Source organism: Macrobrachium nipponense, chromosome 38 (genome assembly GCF_015104395.2).
Source record: "Macrobrachium nipponense isolate FS-2020 chromosome 38, ASM1510439v2, whole genome shotgun sequence".
NCBI lineage: Eukaryota > Metazoa > Arthropoda > Malacostraca > Decapoda > Palaemonidae > Macrobrachium > Macrobrachium nipponense.
Window position 1 is genome coordinate 2,898,724 of NC_061098.1, and position 17,500 is coordinate 2,916,223.

At 33.9% G+C, this 17,500-nt stretch overlaps 2 protein-coding genes across 2 annotated transcripts in view; one reads left to right on the forward strand and one right to left on the reverse strand.

Annotated features, from left to right (window-relative positions):
- Positions 1-2,244, reverse strand: part of LOC135209498 (uncharacterized) — a 28,607-nt gene extending 26,363 nt beyond the window's left edge. The window contains exon 1 of the mRNA XM_064242153.1: positions 2,182-2,244. Coding sequence (XP_064098223.1) covers positions 2,182-2,244 — 63 coding nt within the window. The remainder of the gene's footprint in view (positions 1-2,181) is intronic.
- LOC135209566 (uncharacterized) overlaps positions 1-17,500 on the forward strand; it is a 180,561-nt gene that overhangs the window by 26,129 nt on the left and 136,932 nt on the right. Inside the window, 1 exon segment of the mRNA XM_064242225.1 lies at positions 8,781-9,341. The gene's annotated coding sequence lies outside the window, so the exon portion shown is untranslated.

Consider the following 17,500-nt stretch of genomic DNA (forward strand, 5'->3'; position numbering starts at 1 on the left):
TATCATAATAACAAATCATAATAACAATAATAAAAGCCGTAATAAAAAAAATAAAAGCCGTAATAAAAAAATAGAAAAGAACTTCTATAAGATAAATGCAGCTGAAGCAGCAATCTCCCTCAATAGAACATGCTTGAAGGAGGGTCTTCTAACTAAATAATAATAAAAGAGGCATGATTCAGTGGCAAAAGACCTCCACTGGAGCCTGTGCCAGAAACATCAGCTACCTTGCAGTAATAAGTGGTACGAACACCAACCTGAAGGAGTGATAGAAAACGATCAGGCAAAGATCCTCTGGGACTATGGCATCAGAACAGATAGGGTGATAACTGCGAATAGACTAGACGTGACGTTGATTGACAAAATCAAGAAGAAAGTATCAATCATTGATGTCGCAATACCATGGGACACCAGAGTTGAAGAGAAAGAAAGGGAAAAAATGGATAAGTATCAAGATCTGAAAATAGAAATAAGAAGGATATGGGATATGCCAGTGGAAATCGTACCCATAATCATAGGAGCACTAGGCACGATCCCAAGATCCCTGAAAAGGAATCTGGAAAACTAGAGGCTGAAGTAGCTCCAGGACTCATGCAGAAAGAGTGTGTCTAGAAACGGTGCACATAGTAAGAAAAGTGATGGACTCCTAAGGAGGCAGGATGCAACCTGGAACCCCACACTATAAATACCACCCAGTCGAATTAGAGGACTGTGGTAGACCAAAAAATGAATAAAAAATAAATAACAAACAATAATAATAATAATAATAATAATAATAATAATAATAATAATAATAATAATAATAATAATAATAATTTTCTAAGAGGTGCACAATTATAAAAAATGTTACGAGTTCGTGTGTAATTTAAAAACCCTTTACAAGGGAAAGGGTTCGAAAGTTTTGTAAAGGGTTTTTAAATCATACACGAACTCGTAAAAAAAAAAAAAACATTTTTTTATGATTGTGGACATCTTTAGAACATTATATATACTCTCCTGATAATAATAATAATAATAATAATAATAATAATAATAATAATAATAATAATAATAATGATACTGAAAAATTATCAAAACTCAAACAACCAAAGAGACTGTATACCTGAACCAGCTGCATTATTTCCAGTGCATAAACAAATGTTACACTAAACCAATAATGACATCAACTGCGCGCCGACCCAAGGGGAGTACGTACGCAATTGCTTTTTCTATTAGATTAAGCCCCAGTGATAAAAATAAATGATATACGAGCGTGTGCACATTCGCAGTCCGAAAACCAATTACATGAAGTGACTCTTTTTGTCTATGCTCTTATCTTCTGCGAAGAGGAGTGGGGGGGGGGGGGGGGGGAGGCGGAGTAGGTTAGCGAGATGACAGAGTAGGGGTAGGTAGGGGGGGGGGGGGGGGAGGTTAGAGATGGCTGGTTGGCTGGAGTACGCACAAAACATCAAACCGTCGTAACTTCTGATGTGTTTCCCTGCTGGATAAAAACAGGGTTTGGGGGGGATAGGGAGAGGGAAGGGAGGGAGGGAGGGAGAGAGGGAGGGATGGGTAGGGATTTCATCGCTTTGTTGAAACGTAATGTAAAGCTCTCGGATAAGGATGAGATTAACTAGTCAGCTGGAACATTTGCTTGATTAAAAATTGGCGAATGCAGTGAGGTGATTGATGGTATTCACACTCGTATAAATACGCACGAACAAAAATAAGTGTATGTGTTTATAAACCAGTACATTTAGTTTCAAACAATAGCTCTTTGGAGAAGGATGAGATTAATTACAAAACGGCAACATTTGCCTGATTAAAAATGTATGAAGCAAGCCGTATCTTTCTGGAGAGAGAGAGAGAGAGAGAGAGAGAGAGAGAGAGAGAGAGGAGAAGAGAGAGAGAGGTAGACGGTTTTATATTAGAGGATACAATTTAGTTTAAAGTTTAACTGCCAACAGCAGCATGAATATTGCATACCATAATACATACATACATACAATATATATATATATATATATATATATATTATAATATATATATAATAACATACATACATACATACATATATTGGTAATATATTATATCTATATATATATATATATATAATTCATATAATTATATTAATATATATATTATATATATATATATATATATATATATACGTGTGTATATAAGCGCCATTCTTTTATTTACCGGATATTCGAGTGTGCTAGGTGGTAGAATAACCGTCTTACAGGTGACCCGAAGATCTATCATTATGGTACAATGGAGAACGCTTCATTGCATATCACACGTAGAGCTAAAGTACATCAGTCTTTCATTATCTTTTGAATTGGCTAGCTGACCTCTATTTCATTCTCCTTGCCAATGGTCTCGAATGAGTACAATTGAAGTTGTACTTAATAGCACGATTTCTTTTTTTTACTTCAGTGGGATTATAAAGAGAAGGTCAATATAGAGTTGATAGATGAGGGAATTAATTCTACGACTGGATAAAGCACAGCGACAGGTTTCGGCTGAAATGTCATGACATGACAAAACAGCATGAAATACATTCAGGTGCCCCTTCAGCTGAATGGAAGTGTGACGCATTGCATGAAAGAGATAGTTAGATGAAAAATGAAGTAGTTTAGTAGGATACAGGAGGTGAGTGAAAAATACTAACTGTATTTGGATATTTGCTTTTAATAGAACATGAATTCTTTTCATTCCTTTTTTGTAATCTTGTATACTTTCAATGAGAATGTTAAAAGTCACCACAGATGATATTAGAAAACATTGCATGCATGATACAGAAAACAATTAGTAATTATTAACACTTATATTTCCCGCTAAACCCACCAAAGAGAAGAGTGCATATAAGCAATGTCTAAATGATTAATTAATGGACGTGATATTAACAATTGTAAGTACAACTAAATTTGGAATGAGTAGCAAACAGGAATTAAGATATTTATTTCAGTGAAATCAATAATACCTGTAGAAAAGGAGACGTGATATATGAACTAATGGTCCCTACGTATTAATGAACACTAATTGAATTATTTGAAATGCTTAGACGTTTACAGACTGAGAGTCGTCTCTACCTCCTGCGACGATGAACAGCAGAATATGTAAAAAAAAAAAAAAATTAAATGAAAACAAATCTCAGGACCTCCACGGTCCCATTTCATAAATCAAGAACAAGGAACACTGGCCAAAATCCATTAGAGTTAATCCAGGCAACACAATAACCCAGGTCAGCTTTAGCCGGGGCTACAAAACACGGGCCTCCTCCAATCTCGTCGTTTTCGAACAAAGCCACCCTCTCTCTCTCTCTCTCTCTCTCTATCACTGAAATATTTTCATAAGGTAAACTGATTACACTAATTTCTCTCTATTAAATAAATATTTTTATAAAGAAAACTGATTACACTAATTCTCTCTCTCTCTCTTCTCTCTCTCCTAAATATTTTTATGAAGCAAACTGATTACACCAATTTTCTCTCTATCTCTCTCTGTGTCCCTTAAGTATTTTTATAAAGCACACTAATTACATTTCTCTCTCTCTCTCTCTCTCTCTCTCTCTCTCTCTCTCTCTCTGTGACAATTACGTATTTTTATAAAGGAAACTCATTACACTAATATTTATCTCTCTATTAAATATTTTTAATTGAAAAAGTAGCCAGCTTACACTAATAACACCCCCCTCTCTCTCTCTCTTTCTCTCTCTCTCTCTCTCTGTCTCTGTCTGTCTGTCTGTCTCTCTCTCTGCGTCAACGTCTTCGAACGCATTCACGTATCATTATCGTAGAGAAGAATGATTCCGATTATTTATTTTATATGTTTTGGGGCTTGTTTTAGTTTCCCAGAGGATTGATTTTTGTTTCTTACAATTTTCATCATCTAGCGCGAGGTTTATCTAAGTGATTGTTCTTATTTTATATCGGTAACTTAATTCTTATTCGTTTATACTTCATATACTATATCGTAAAACCAATTGCTATATGTTCATGACGATAATGAAAACGGCGAATGAAAAATTAGATTGGTTTTATGCTTGAACCTGCAAGTATTTGACTTCGTTTACTAGAAAAATTATTACCGATTTGTAAACATATGGAAGGCTAATTAGTTCTCCCATGCCTTAGATAAATATCATCAATTAATAACAACAATAATAATAATAATAATAAATAATAATAATAATAATAATAATAATAATAATAATAATAATAATGAAACGAAATTTTGATAAGTTCTATCTCTTCTGTATTCCTACACCAGAGCCATCCTCTCGTCCTGCTGGGTTAACGGGGTTTATTCTATCCAAAACTAAAAAAGAAAAAAAAAAAAAAAAAAAAAAAAAGGAAATGGCTTCCCAGAAGACATATCTTGCCTAGCAACTTATACACGAGTGAATGCATATTACTATAAGTTACCTGAGGTATATCCTTGTTAATGAAACCCACGTGCAGAAGCATTTTTTCGTACCAACACTAAGTACCTGGTTAATGGGTATTAACCTAAATGAAGATTAGGATGCCCCGAGGTACTACTTCTCCCCAGGGCGTTAAGTTGGGCGAGCGTAAATAGGAGAAAAAAAGTGATAATGGATGCATGAAGTGGGAGGGATAATGTTGTAGAAGGTTTTAGAAGGAGGAAACCCAATATTCAGGATAAGAATGAAAACAAAAATCATCTGATATATACTGCAGTTCAGTTTCTTGGCAAGAACGGAGAGAGGGAGTTTGTAAGGACTAAGTTTGGTGAGTGTATATAGAAAAATATAAACATGAATGCAGAAGACAAACATGTTTTAGAATGTTATTGAAGAGAGAAACAGTTAGCGGGATGAAAAACCCAGTACGTACTGTAAGAAAAAGAATCACCTATTCATTTCCTTTTTTCTTGTTTTTTTTTTCAGTTTTGGATAGCCATTAAACCCCACCCCCACCCATTAAAAAAAACCCAGCAAGGGGATTAGTTATTAATTTGTTAATTATTATTTATTATTAGTTTATTAAAGTTACTTGAATTGATTATTTTATTATTAATTATTTAATTGCTGATATTTATCTAAAGCATGGGAGAACTAATTGAGAGAGAGAGAGAGAGAGAGAGAGAGAGAGAGAGAGAGAGAGAGAGAGAGAGAGAGATAGTTGGTGGGGTTACGTTAGGAGAGTAAATATTAAAAATACTTTGAGGAGGCAAAAATGTTTAAAAGAGCTACTGAAAAGAGAGATAATTGACAGGACAAGACACACTATCCTAAAATAAGAACAAGAGAGAGAGAGAGAGAGAGAGAGAGAGAGAGAGAGAGAGAGAGAGAGAGAGAGAGAGATGCAGTTGTGTTAGGTAGAAGGGAAGTCAGAAAATGAAACGTGTTTTCCCACGGGAAAAAAAAAATCCCAACCATTCATCAGGCAACGCTGATAAATTCCGGACTAAAACATGATTTAAATCAGAGAAACCCCCCATCAGAGTTGGGTTGGGAAAAGCAGCTGCAAATCAAGAGTGTAATCAACATTTCTTGTGGGTTTCGCACGTTGGATTAAATATGAATGGGAGTTTGTATTTTCCAACGTGTGGATGGCGCATTGCATAGAATCCTCCGGGTAGAAGAGAATGAGGAAATGTGTTTTAATATCAATGGGTTAATGGTATGAATGACATGTGAATATTACCTTATCGGCAGCCAAGTATGAAGATATGACGTGTGAATATTACCTTATAGACAGTCAAGTATAAAGATGAGTTATAGAATAATATGCTATTAGAATACACTTTTATTAACGCCATGACTTGAAGATTAGGATTCAGTGATTAACCAAAACGAAATTCGATCAGACAGATATAAAGATAAGTTTATGGAATACAGATACGTTTTTATAACACCCTTTTCTTAAAAGCACGACTTAAAAACATTAGGATTCCGATATTATCCTAAAAGACATTAATTGCTGAATCAAAGAACTTTCGAGCCAGTTTATCAAAGACAGTAAAAGGAGATAGATTTAAGTATAGAAATAAACCAAAACTGAAAAAAACAACAAATACGTCTTTTGTTTCAAAAAAAGGAAGAGATCATACCGGAGTCTTTCTTTCCCTGGAGGAGTTGTGTTATAGTGGAGAAAGATGAGCTTTTCCCAGAAATTCATTTGTCTACGTCTCCCCCCAACAAATTAACGCTTAAAAAATGGTGGTTCTCTTGGCAGCTAACAGGAGGAAGGCCCAACCCTCTGTGTTCTTTTCCCACGCTAAATTATTCTGAAGATTTAAAGTCATTTTGAATTTTGGGGAGCAAAACACTGAATTTGTAGGAGTAGCACATATAAGTTAGGTATTTATTCTGAAGATTGAAGGTAATTTTGAATTAGCAGTAAAACAATGAATTGTTCAAAAGTAGCACATAAGAGTTAGGGATTTATTCTGAAGATTAAAGGTAATTTTGAATTAGCAGTAAAACAATGAATTGTTCAAAAGTAGCACATAAGAGTTAAGGATTTTTTATGAATGTTTAAAGGAATTTTGAGTTAGAAAAGTAAAATACCGAATTTTAAGAGTAGCACATACGAATTAGGGATTTAATTTTGTGAGGTTGTAATTCTCAAACTTTCCTTTCTATTGTATTATGTATGAAAATAATGAACAGAAATTAGAAAATTATCCCAGGCAGTTGAAGATGAAGTCGTATTTCGTGATTTCGAAGACTCTAATCTTAGATTAGGAGAGTAAAAAACACGGAATTTGCAAGAGAACACACGAGACAGGGAAGTCACTGTTAACCGGGCTGCGAAAATATCACTATTCCTTACTAGGCTTCTGATAGAAAACGACCTCTTAGATATTCCATAAAACATCAGTAGTTTATGCTTTGATCAAAACTGATAGAAAATTATCATTCTGAGTTTTAGTGAAATCTATAAAAGAAAACTATTGATAAAACAAAGTTCAATTACAATATTGATTCTTCACTGACATAAACCGACCTCGTCTTAATATTCACAAAACCAATAATGTTTTGACAAAACTGATAGTAAATTATCATTCTCGGTTTTAGGGGAATCTGTAAAAAATATTTATAAAAGTTGGTTCAAATGCAATAGTGATTCTTGACTGACATAACCCAACCTCGTCTTAATATTCACAAAACAAATAGATTATGTTTTGATAAAACTGATGATAACCTATCATTCTTTGTTTGAGCGAAATCTTTAGCGATGATGACACAAGGGTCAATAACAATAGCGAATGCTGATGACATTCTGAAGTTTGTAGTGTACGATTGTGACATATAACGTCGAAGCCCTGGCGTTATTCAAATATATTTACGTGAACAAAGAGATAAATAACACGGCTGGAAACTCAAGCGCCCGAGGAAATGTTATCCGCTGTAATAATGCGCATTTTCCCGGAATTAATTTAGCCGGGAAATTGCTAAGGAATACGGAGGATGCAATATGCAATATTGCAGTAATGCCATAAGCCTCCGCCCATTGCTGCTAGTATGATTTGAATACATTTGCATAATATATTACATTAGACTGTCATCACGTGGCTTCCGTTTGCTGGGTTTCTTTCGGCTTCCGTAATTAGGCGAAAACTATGTTATGATCCTGTGGGAGATAGGAATTTCATTATTCAAATGGGGCATAGAACTTAGAACATTAATGTAAAGTATTTTCACTTAAACCATTTGTCTGATAGAACGCGATTAAGCTCAAGGCATTAGGCAATTACATGCAAAGGTGAGAGTTATCTGATAACTAAATGAGACGACATTAATCATTTTTTATGCAATATCTCAAAGCAAAATAACACTACGACTAAAAATTATATATTATTCTTATAATTATTATTCAAAATATAAATCCCAAGCCTACAAAAGGGGCCACCGACTTGAACAATTCAAATTTCCAGAGCGTATGGTGCTAATGTGAAAGAAGTCATAGAAGATGATAGGAATTACAGAAAGGAGAGAAGTGGTATTAGAAAAGGGAAAACAAAACATACATAGACAAGTTAGTAAATAAATAAATGGGTGAAATATGAGACTTCGGTGCTCCAATTCCACAATATCCTCAGAAATACGTAAGATATATAAATATTACTTCATTTCCCTCCGTTCTCAATGACGTCATACGAAGCAGGTTGAGTAAACAAAGACAACTTTTACGAAGGTTGCTCGATTGATTGACTGATTGTCAACCGTGATGAAAGACGAAAATAGGATTCATTTCCCTGTTTACCAGAGAAAGAAGCTTATTGCAATGTTGCGAGGCTTCTTCTCCAATGAAAGCGGGGAAAGTGAGGTATTGATTTAAATGATGTATTACTTGTTGTTTCTCTATTCGAGCACCTGATACACACACAAAAAAAAAACACACACATACATACTATATATATATATATATATATATATATATATATATATATATATATATATAATAATATATATAATATATATATATATATATATATATCAGATACAGACATACACACACACACACACACACACACACATATATATATATATATATATTATATATATATATATATATAATATATATATATATTATATATATGTATATATATATATATATACATATATATATATATATATATATATATATATATATATATAATAATAATTATATATATATAAAATATGTAGATATAAATATATACAAAATATCAAAATACACCAATTTCTTTACTTCCTTAAGCAGTTTAAATTCCTGTGAGCTGTTATGATATAGTAACTAAATTACTTGTTGTTAAGACTTAATTATATTTTCTTTCGACTGAAGGAAACAACGCATCTTCAAAAAAAAACATCAACGAGAACAATAACAACAACAACAACAATAAGATGCGCGAAAAGTTCACCATGTGTTGTTGCAACACGATCAGGCAATAAAAAAAAAATAAAAACGAAAAAATTAGAACTTTAATATATATAAAAAAGACACTGACTTGTTTTTTTCTGTTTGACCAAGAGGACAAGGGGTGATCTAACTTAAGGAGAAGCCAGTAGATATTATTAATTAATAAGTACCGAAGATGAAACAAACCTCCCTCATGGAAAGTATTTAAAGAAAGAAAAAAATAAAAGAAACTCGTTGTCTGCCTGCCTGCCTGCCTGCCTGTCTGACTGTCATTGTTATATATGTGAAAAATCTGCTACTTTCTTGGTGCTGCCGCGTCTTTCTTTGCGTGCCCGGGACCTACTACTATGTGCGACTGTCGAAGGGAAAGTGAACTGATCTGTGGTGTTCATTAGGAAAAAGAAAAAGTAAGCCGAGGCTTCCATTCTCCGCGTGAAAGAGAGAAGTGTTGGAATATTCTGGTGCTACAGAGGTTATCTTAAGGTAAGTGACACATTTCCACTGTTGTGTTCGATTCTTGATGATGTGTTAACTCTTGCATAATGAATGCCCTGCGATTTAAAAAAAAAATCATATATATCCTGGTTTTGAGCCCTATCTTAACAGTGATTTGATTTTACTATCATCTTGGATAATATCCTGTGATTTTCAAATTTCGCATTCCTTCCTATCTTAAGAAATGTCTCAGTTGATTCCCTAAATGCCCTTAGGTGAAGAGTAATCACATATCAATGAAATGTAAACAATGCCAATAAAAGTTTGTTGTAATATCTTTTATGTTCTTTTGGTACACATGATGGCTAGCGGATCTGCCATGGGAAAAACAGACTGGTGGTGAATTCTTGTTTCAAATTGGAAGCTTATATCTGGGCAGTGGGATGATGCCTTCCATTGAGGAATAATTGGCAAAGCCAAAGTAAGTAGAACTCTTAAAAATGAATGAGTGTTGCGTTGGTGTTTAAATCACTGTACCTTTAGAAACACAGTTTAGAAGACTGGACAGAGACTGGTGAGAATGCAGTTCGATTTAGATATTAGATTACAGTTTAATTTGGTTGACAGTCACAATTCTACTTTTTTCCCCCACTTTAGGATAGAAGTCCAAGTTTAACAGACCATTATCTCTATTTCCTGTAACGAAAGACCGTAGGCGTATTCGTTTAAACCACATCAAGTATTAGACCACAAAACCACTGATATTATTTTGGAGATTTATTTCTCTCACAGTATCCTTATCCCTTTAGCTCTGTGTTTAATTAGATATATAACAAATTAGTCCAAAACTATAGTGATTTTCACGTAAAGTTCTTTTAAATGTTTTACTACATTGTTTTGATGTGTTTCAGTTCTACAATTTTATTAGTCTGCCATTTGATTCGATCTTATCATATCTGTACGAGTGGTAAGAGAAATGGTTTGGGATATAACTGTTTGATTTTTTATTTTATAATAAAATCTGTATGCCTGTTTAAGCAATTTCTTCATAATTAGTCTTAGTTATTGTCTTCTAAAACGAAATCAGCAATTATTTAAACTTGTATTTTGTACATTCTTAATGGGTGCTCTTTTTGAGAATATTTCATGATCTGGAACTTTAGAAAGACAAAACGAATATTTTGAGTTTTAATGTCTTAAGCCTAATCGGAGGAAATATGAAATATGAAATAATTGATAGTACGAATATTACAGCTTAATAAGTTTAATATTTCCAAAAACAAAACCTATGATTATCAAAATTTTTGAGAAAAATAAGCAACAGCTCCAACGAAAAGAAATCAAAGTGACCATACACCATTTGTTAGTACATTATTTCATTTTTAATATTCTTACAAAGCAAAAAACCTTAAAACAGCAACCTCTATCAGGGGAAACATCAAGACTACCAGGGAAGATTAAAAAGAAAGTGGCAACTCTTGAAGGGAAGACAAGTGTTGCCGATTTGTTTCTGGCCCACATTGGCTTGCCTCCACGAAGGCTGAACATAGATTAGGCATTCTCTGAACTCTCTTGAGAATATCTCGGTCTCTGAGTTGCGTCTTCGTTCCAGGCCGTCTAATGGACAGGCATTTGTATCTATCTGAGAGATTAGCAGTCGGTGTTACCGAGATGTATAGTATACGTTCCACGCTGGAATGGACTCTTTGTGTGAGCTGGCCTCCCCTTTTCCAGGCGAGGAGGGACGTCACAAACACTGGAATGTCTTTCTTTTCTTTATTAATTTCATGTCTGATGTGATTAGGAGCCTGTGTAAGATCTACAAAGTTACAATTTTAGTAAAATGAAAATTCTTAGGAAAACCCCTCCTGGAAAGTGTGTTTTATGAAGGAAATGTCGACTGAGACATAGGTACGTTCAATCTTCTACCCTCATTAGACATAAAATATTAATATATATATATATATATATATATATATCTATCTATATATAATATATATATATATATATATATCTATATATATAGTATATATATATATATATGTATATATATATATATATATATATATATATATATAGTATATATATATATATATATATATATATATATATATATATATATATATATATACACACAAACACACACCACACACATATATATATATATATATATATATATATATATATATATATATATATATATATAATGTATGTATATACATCACAGCTACTCCAGAACTAGAATCTGAGTGTAGAACATCATAGAGATAGATAGATAGATAGATATTTTATTGACCATTCTCCACAGAAACATCTAATACAATATTATGAAATTACACAACGGTCCAAATACATAAACTCATTTCACAAGTTACATTTCCTAAAAAGGAAAAGAAAATTAAAAAGAACTGTATTCAAAACAAATGGCAACAATAATTAATATTAATTTTTTAAATAACACAAAAGAGATCATATCGAGAGCTGTTTAGAATATCATGCACACAACAGAATCATTATAACAATGAATTAACTTAGAAAAAAAAAAAAAGAATAGGTTACAGCTATTTCCTCCCTATCTGCCTGGAGCATGCTAGAGCTAGGTCGGCCTCTTGGCTTTTTATTAAAATTTCGAAATCCAAAGCAACGCCTCGCAGCGGATTTCAAATGGTCGCTGAATAATTCATCAATTAAAGATTGGCGAATCACTCGGGCGCCTATGAAATATATCGGCCGTGAAAGCGCGGTTCCATTCAGCACTGAAAGACATTTCAGAATTGCAGAAATTGGTCGGAGAACTATATACTGGAGCGAATATATAACGAATTTTGCAACGATTTTCAAATTTGGACAAAATACTTCGGGCCTTGCTCCGGTGGAAATGTTCTCGACGTCACAGGAAGTCTTTGATTTTGAGGATGCGATTATTCATTTATATTCTATATTCTCTTCTCTCTGATTCCTCCACGTATCAGATTAAGTTTTGATAATATCAAAGTGAAGAAATATTTACGTGAATTTTGATGTAGTATCAGATTAAGGTTTGGTAATATTTAAGTGAATTAATATTTACGTGAATTTTTTAACTAGTAGTTTAGTACCAATTTAAGTTTTGATAATATTTAAGTGAATTACTATTTAAGTGAATTTTAAGTCTAGTATCAATTTAAGTTTAGATAATTAGATAATATTTAAGTAAATTAATATTTACGTAAATGTTTGACCTAGTTTCAGGTTAAGTTTTGATAATATTTAAGTGAATTAATATTTATGTTATTTCTGATCTAGTATCAATTTAAGTTTTGATAATATTCAAGTGAATGAATATTTACGTGAATTTTTAATCTAGTATTAGATTAAGTTTTAATAACATTTAAGTAAATTAATATTTACGTGATTTTTTTTATCTAGTATCAGATTAACTTTTGATAATATTTAAGTGAATTAATATTTGCGTAACTTTTTGATCGTCTTATGCTTCTTTTCCCAATTTGCATAGATAGAATGTTAGACGGTTAGCTCACTAGATAGACCAATGTTGTATCCTTCCAACGCATGATATATCAGAAAAAAAAAAGTTCTTTAGAGTTGCCTCCTATTAAGTAATACGTTATGTTTGTCAACATCAATTGTCATGATTAGAGAAGAGATTTGCTTTTTGGATATTGAACTACATTAAGAAAAAGAAATTCTTAATGAACATTGTTCATATATAGTACAGTAAAACTTCTTAGCAGTTTATAGACTAGAAACTGATTTTTATTTGGACTAAGTGTCAAAATACCACACATATATACATAAGAGTGCATTCGTTTAACTGATATTGAGTGTGTACACACACACACACACACACACACACACACACACACATATATATATATATATATATATATATATATATATATATATATATATATATATATATATATAATATATATATATATATATGAAGATCTAACATACGACAAGAACGTCAAAAAACATAAGGCTTCATCCTTAATGAAAGCTAAAAATAAAAATGTCATCACTGTTCAAATGTGACAGGAATTGCAGCCATTCAAAGGGAAATAATGGACGGACCTAATCAGTAGTTAACAGAAATCCTGCCCTACTCCCTTCTCTCTCTCTCCCTCCCCAACCCCCTTCTCTCTGCCTCTGTGTCTGTCAGCCTTCCCCAACTACCGTCAGTCGGTCTCAATTCGCTAATTCACTAGATCACTCGCCCATTCCATAATACAACTGAGAATTCAATCTGTCATTATGATCCAAAGCCTTCCCACCGACCGAAGGGGATGCTGACTGTATCCATCCAGATGATTTAATATTATTCCATATTTTCATTCGAGGACGCCAGATTACTCTCTTCGTTCGTCATCGATTATTGGTTCCTTTGTTTTTCGGTTGGTGATGATAATGAATTCGGTATCATTTATCCATGCGAGTTCCTCTGGCACTACTGCCCGTAGGCGGGTAGCACCGTCAGTGCACTGCGCATGGTGCCCAGTAGGCATTCCTTAAGGGTCTTTGCAGCGTCCTTTCGGCCCCTTGCTGCAACCTCATACATTCATTTTATTGTAATTCCGTTCATAGTTTCATAGTGCAACTGCTTTGAGGTTCTACTCCTGCTAAACCTTTCAAACGTTCTCACTGTCAATTTCCCTCTCAGCGCTGAATGACCTCATAAGTCCTAGCACTTGGCCATGAATCCTATATTAATCTATCACTGTCGACGAATGGGTAATTGTCTGAATTACAGTTTATTTGACTTTATGCATCATTTTTTCATATGCATATTGTTTCTTCTTTCATACCGCTTATCTCCCTTTTCCTTCTTCCGTTTTCAGTTACTATTTCTCTCTTTACAGCCTTTTCTTTAATCTGTGTTTATTTGGTGCATAATCATAGATTTCCTCGAATCTATCTGTTATATATCTCTAATTGTTTGAATCTTAATATCATTATTTATGAATAGTTATAATTATCATTTTCTGGTTTTCCTCCATTTGGGTTATTCGCAATAACATGTTATTGACGTGTGATGCTTTTGCAATTTCCATGCTCAACCGGGTCTGTTCTGTGTAATAATTATATTTTTATAATGCTTCTTGCCAATTTCTATAAATATTTTACCTTGATTATTATACTTTTTCTTTAATGAATATCCCTCCTTTGCTTTTTTTTAATTCCCTGAATTTCTCTTTCAGTTACTCCTTTTTTGACAGATCCAAAATACGCTTATATATGATTTCAAAACCTAATTTAAATCATTGCTGTCTATCTTCACCTCTTTTCGCTAAAAAAAAAAAAAAAAAAAAAAAAAAAAAAAAAAAAACGAATTCGAAATAAATTTGCAAGATTTTCCTTCGAAGCAGCTGTGCCTTCCTCCCCCTCCCCCCTCTCTCTCTTTCTTTCCAGTTCTTATCTAGACCAGCTCACAGGTTCCCCCCCACACCCAAACCAGCGCCGCCCCCCCCCCCCCCCCCCCCCAAACAACCATTCCCACCACCGTCTTCCTCACACCCACTGCGCCCCCCCCCCCCCCCCACCCCCCCCCCCCCCCACAAACAACCATTCCCACCACCGTCTTCCTCACACCCACTGCAACAATGATTTCTCCCACATTCTCCCTCCCACCATTCAGTTCCCTCACACCTCACCCCTGATTTTCTTTTGTGTTGTTGATTTTGGTCTGGGCGTCTTCTATTGGCATCGATTGTCAGGGGGCTCCTTTATGGGATTCTGTTGGCCATCGCTGATGGTCTGAGTTTCGCATCGTTATGGGTATTATTTCTTCGAGGACGGTTTTCTTTCCCCCTGTGTCATTGTTATGTGTTTATGGATGTCTGGCTATTCCTGGTTACTAGTATTCTTTAAAAGAGGAGCATATGTCACTGCCTTCTGTCGTCTATATACTATATAAGCGGCATAAATGATAGACGACAGAAATGTATAAACAACGTAATCATGGGTTTTTCTCATCTATAAAGATAAACTACGTGAATTATAGACGACAGAAAATGATAAACAATGTAATTATTGGTTTTTCTCATCTATAAATATAAACTACAGAAATTTATAAACAACGTAGTTATGGGTTTTATCATCCACAAATATAAATGAAATAATTTATAGACAGAAATTTATATCATATATATATATATATATATATATATATATATTATAATATAATAAATATTTTTTACCACACACACACACACACACACACATATACTATATATATTTATATATATATATTATATATATATATATATATATACAGATATATATAAATATATATATAAATATATAGATATATACATATATATATATATATATATATATATACATACACACACACACACACACACACACAACACACAAAACAAAAAAAAAAAAAAAAAAACACACATATATATATATAATAATATATTATATATATATATATATATATATATATATATGTGTGTGTGTGTGTGTGTTGTGTGTGTGTGTGTGTGGGTGTGTACGAAACACTCCACAGACGATGCAGCCGATTTGCATTTGATTCCCTTTCCATTCTTCTTACAGGTTATTTGATTGGAAATTAAACTGTTAAATGATAATAAAGCCATGTGACGTTATATTATTACTGCAGAACATTCGGAAACACTTCGCAGATGAAACCCATAGAGGGGAACAGAACAAAAGGTTTATGTTTGTCCCCCTGACACTTTTAAAGCAGTGTATTGGCATGCACACTCGGCCATATCTACTTTAAAAATAACGACTTATTGACTCAGTTGTATTTGAAAAGATTGATAAAGGGGCATTCTCGCCCCCTCTCTCTCTCTCTCTTTCTATACAAACGCAAGCGCGCACACACAAACACACAAAGAATAAATGATCTAACAGAGGATGGGAAAAGAAAGACTGAGGAGAAAAAATACCTCTCCCTGAATCACGTTTTCTTTTTCCTATTAAAGTTTTTTTTTCAACTCAGTTATCACTCTCCTGACCTTTTAACCTTTCGCCGTTTCCCTTCGATCATTCTTTGCTGTTTACATTGTAGTTGTATGCCCACCTCTCTCTCTCTCTCTCTCTCTCTGTCTTAGGTCACATCTGCCTTTTCTCATCTCACAGACCTCCTCCTCCTCCTCCTCATTTCCCCGCTTCAAGCCCACTTAGTCACACCAGTCTAATGTAATTATTCAAATTTATTTCCCCGTGTTAGGTTGCTTTAATTACTCTCTCTCTCTCTCTCTCTCTCTCTCTCTCTCTCAAAACATCCCCAAGTCATCTTAAAGTCGTCATTCCCTCCATACTGGGTGTTCGGCTGTCAGTGCAATCGCCTTCAATAATTTCAAGTTATTTCTCTCTATTTTAACGGTTTGGTAATTTTCCTCTCTCTCTCTCTCTCTCTCTCTCTCCTCAAATCATTCCTGATTCCTCTCCATTCTAAAAACCTTTCTTCCCTTTCTATAGTACAACCCGAGCCATACCTTACGAATCTCTTACGATAATCCGAAATTTATTCCCCAGTCCCCCAATTATTATGCATCTCTCTCTCTCTCTCTCTCTCTCTCAATTGCACTTCTCCCGTTTGTCACTGGTGCTGGCCAGTAAGAGGTGGCACGTTCCTCATCGATTTCAGCTGGACTTCTCACCTCTCTCTCTCTCTCTCTTTCTCTCTCTCGATCTTGGTGACAAACACTGGCCACACACACACACACACACACATAATCTTTCTCTCTCTCTCTCTCTCTCTACTTTTCGTATTTTTTCAAATTAATTAACATGTTTACGTCATGTACTGAATATGGTCCCTTCTCTCTCTCTCTCTCTCTCTCTCTCTCTCACACACACACACACACAAACACAAACACTAGGTTTAATTTTCATATCTTTTCAGAATTACTCACATATTAAATCATGCACTAATTATGATACATACTCTCTCAAGAAACTTATGATCTTACGAGTTAAAGCATTAGTATTGTTTGTATAATTTGAGATATTTTTCACTTCTACCGATGACGATAATGAGGATATTGCACCGTATTTACTTACGCATTACAACAATAGCATTGTTGGTAAAAGCAAACTGAAGGTTCCCCAAGAAAGAGTATATTCATAATTAGCGACTGCCTTCGTGAGTTGAATACGATTATGATGACGAGACCGAAATATAAACCAATATAAGCGGCTTAAGAGGAAGCGAAAATCTGAGCAAT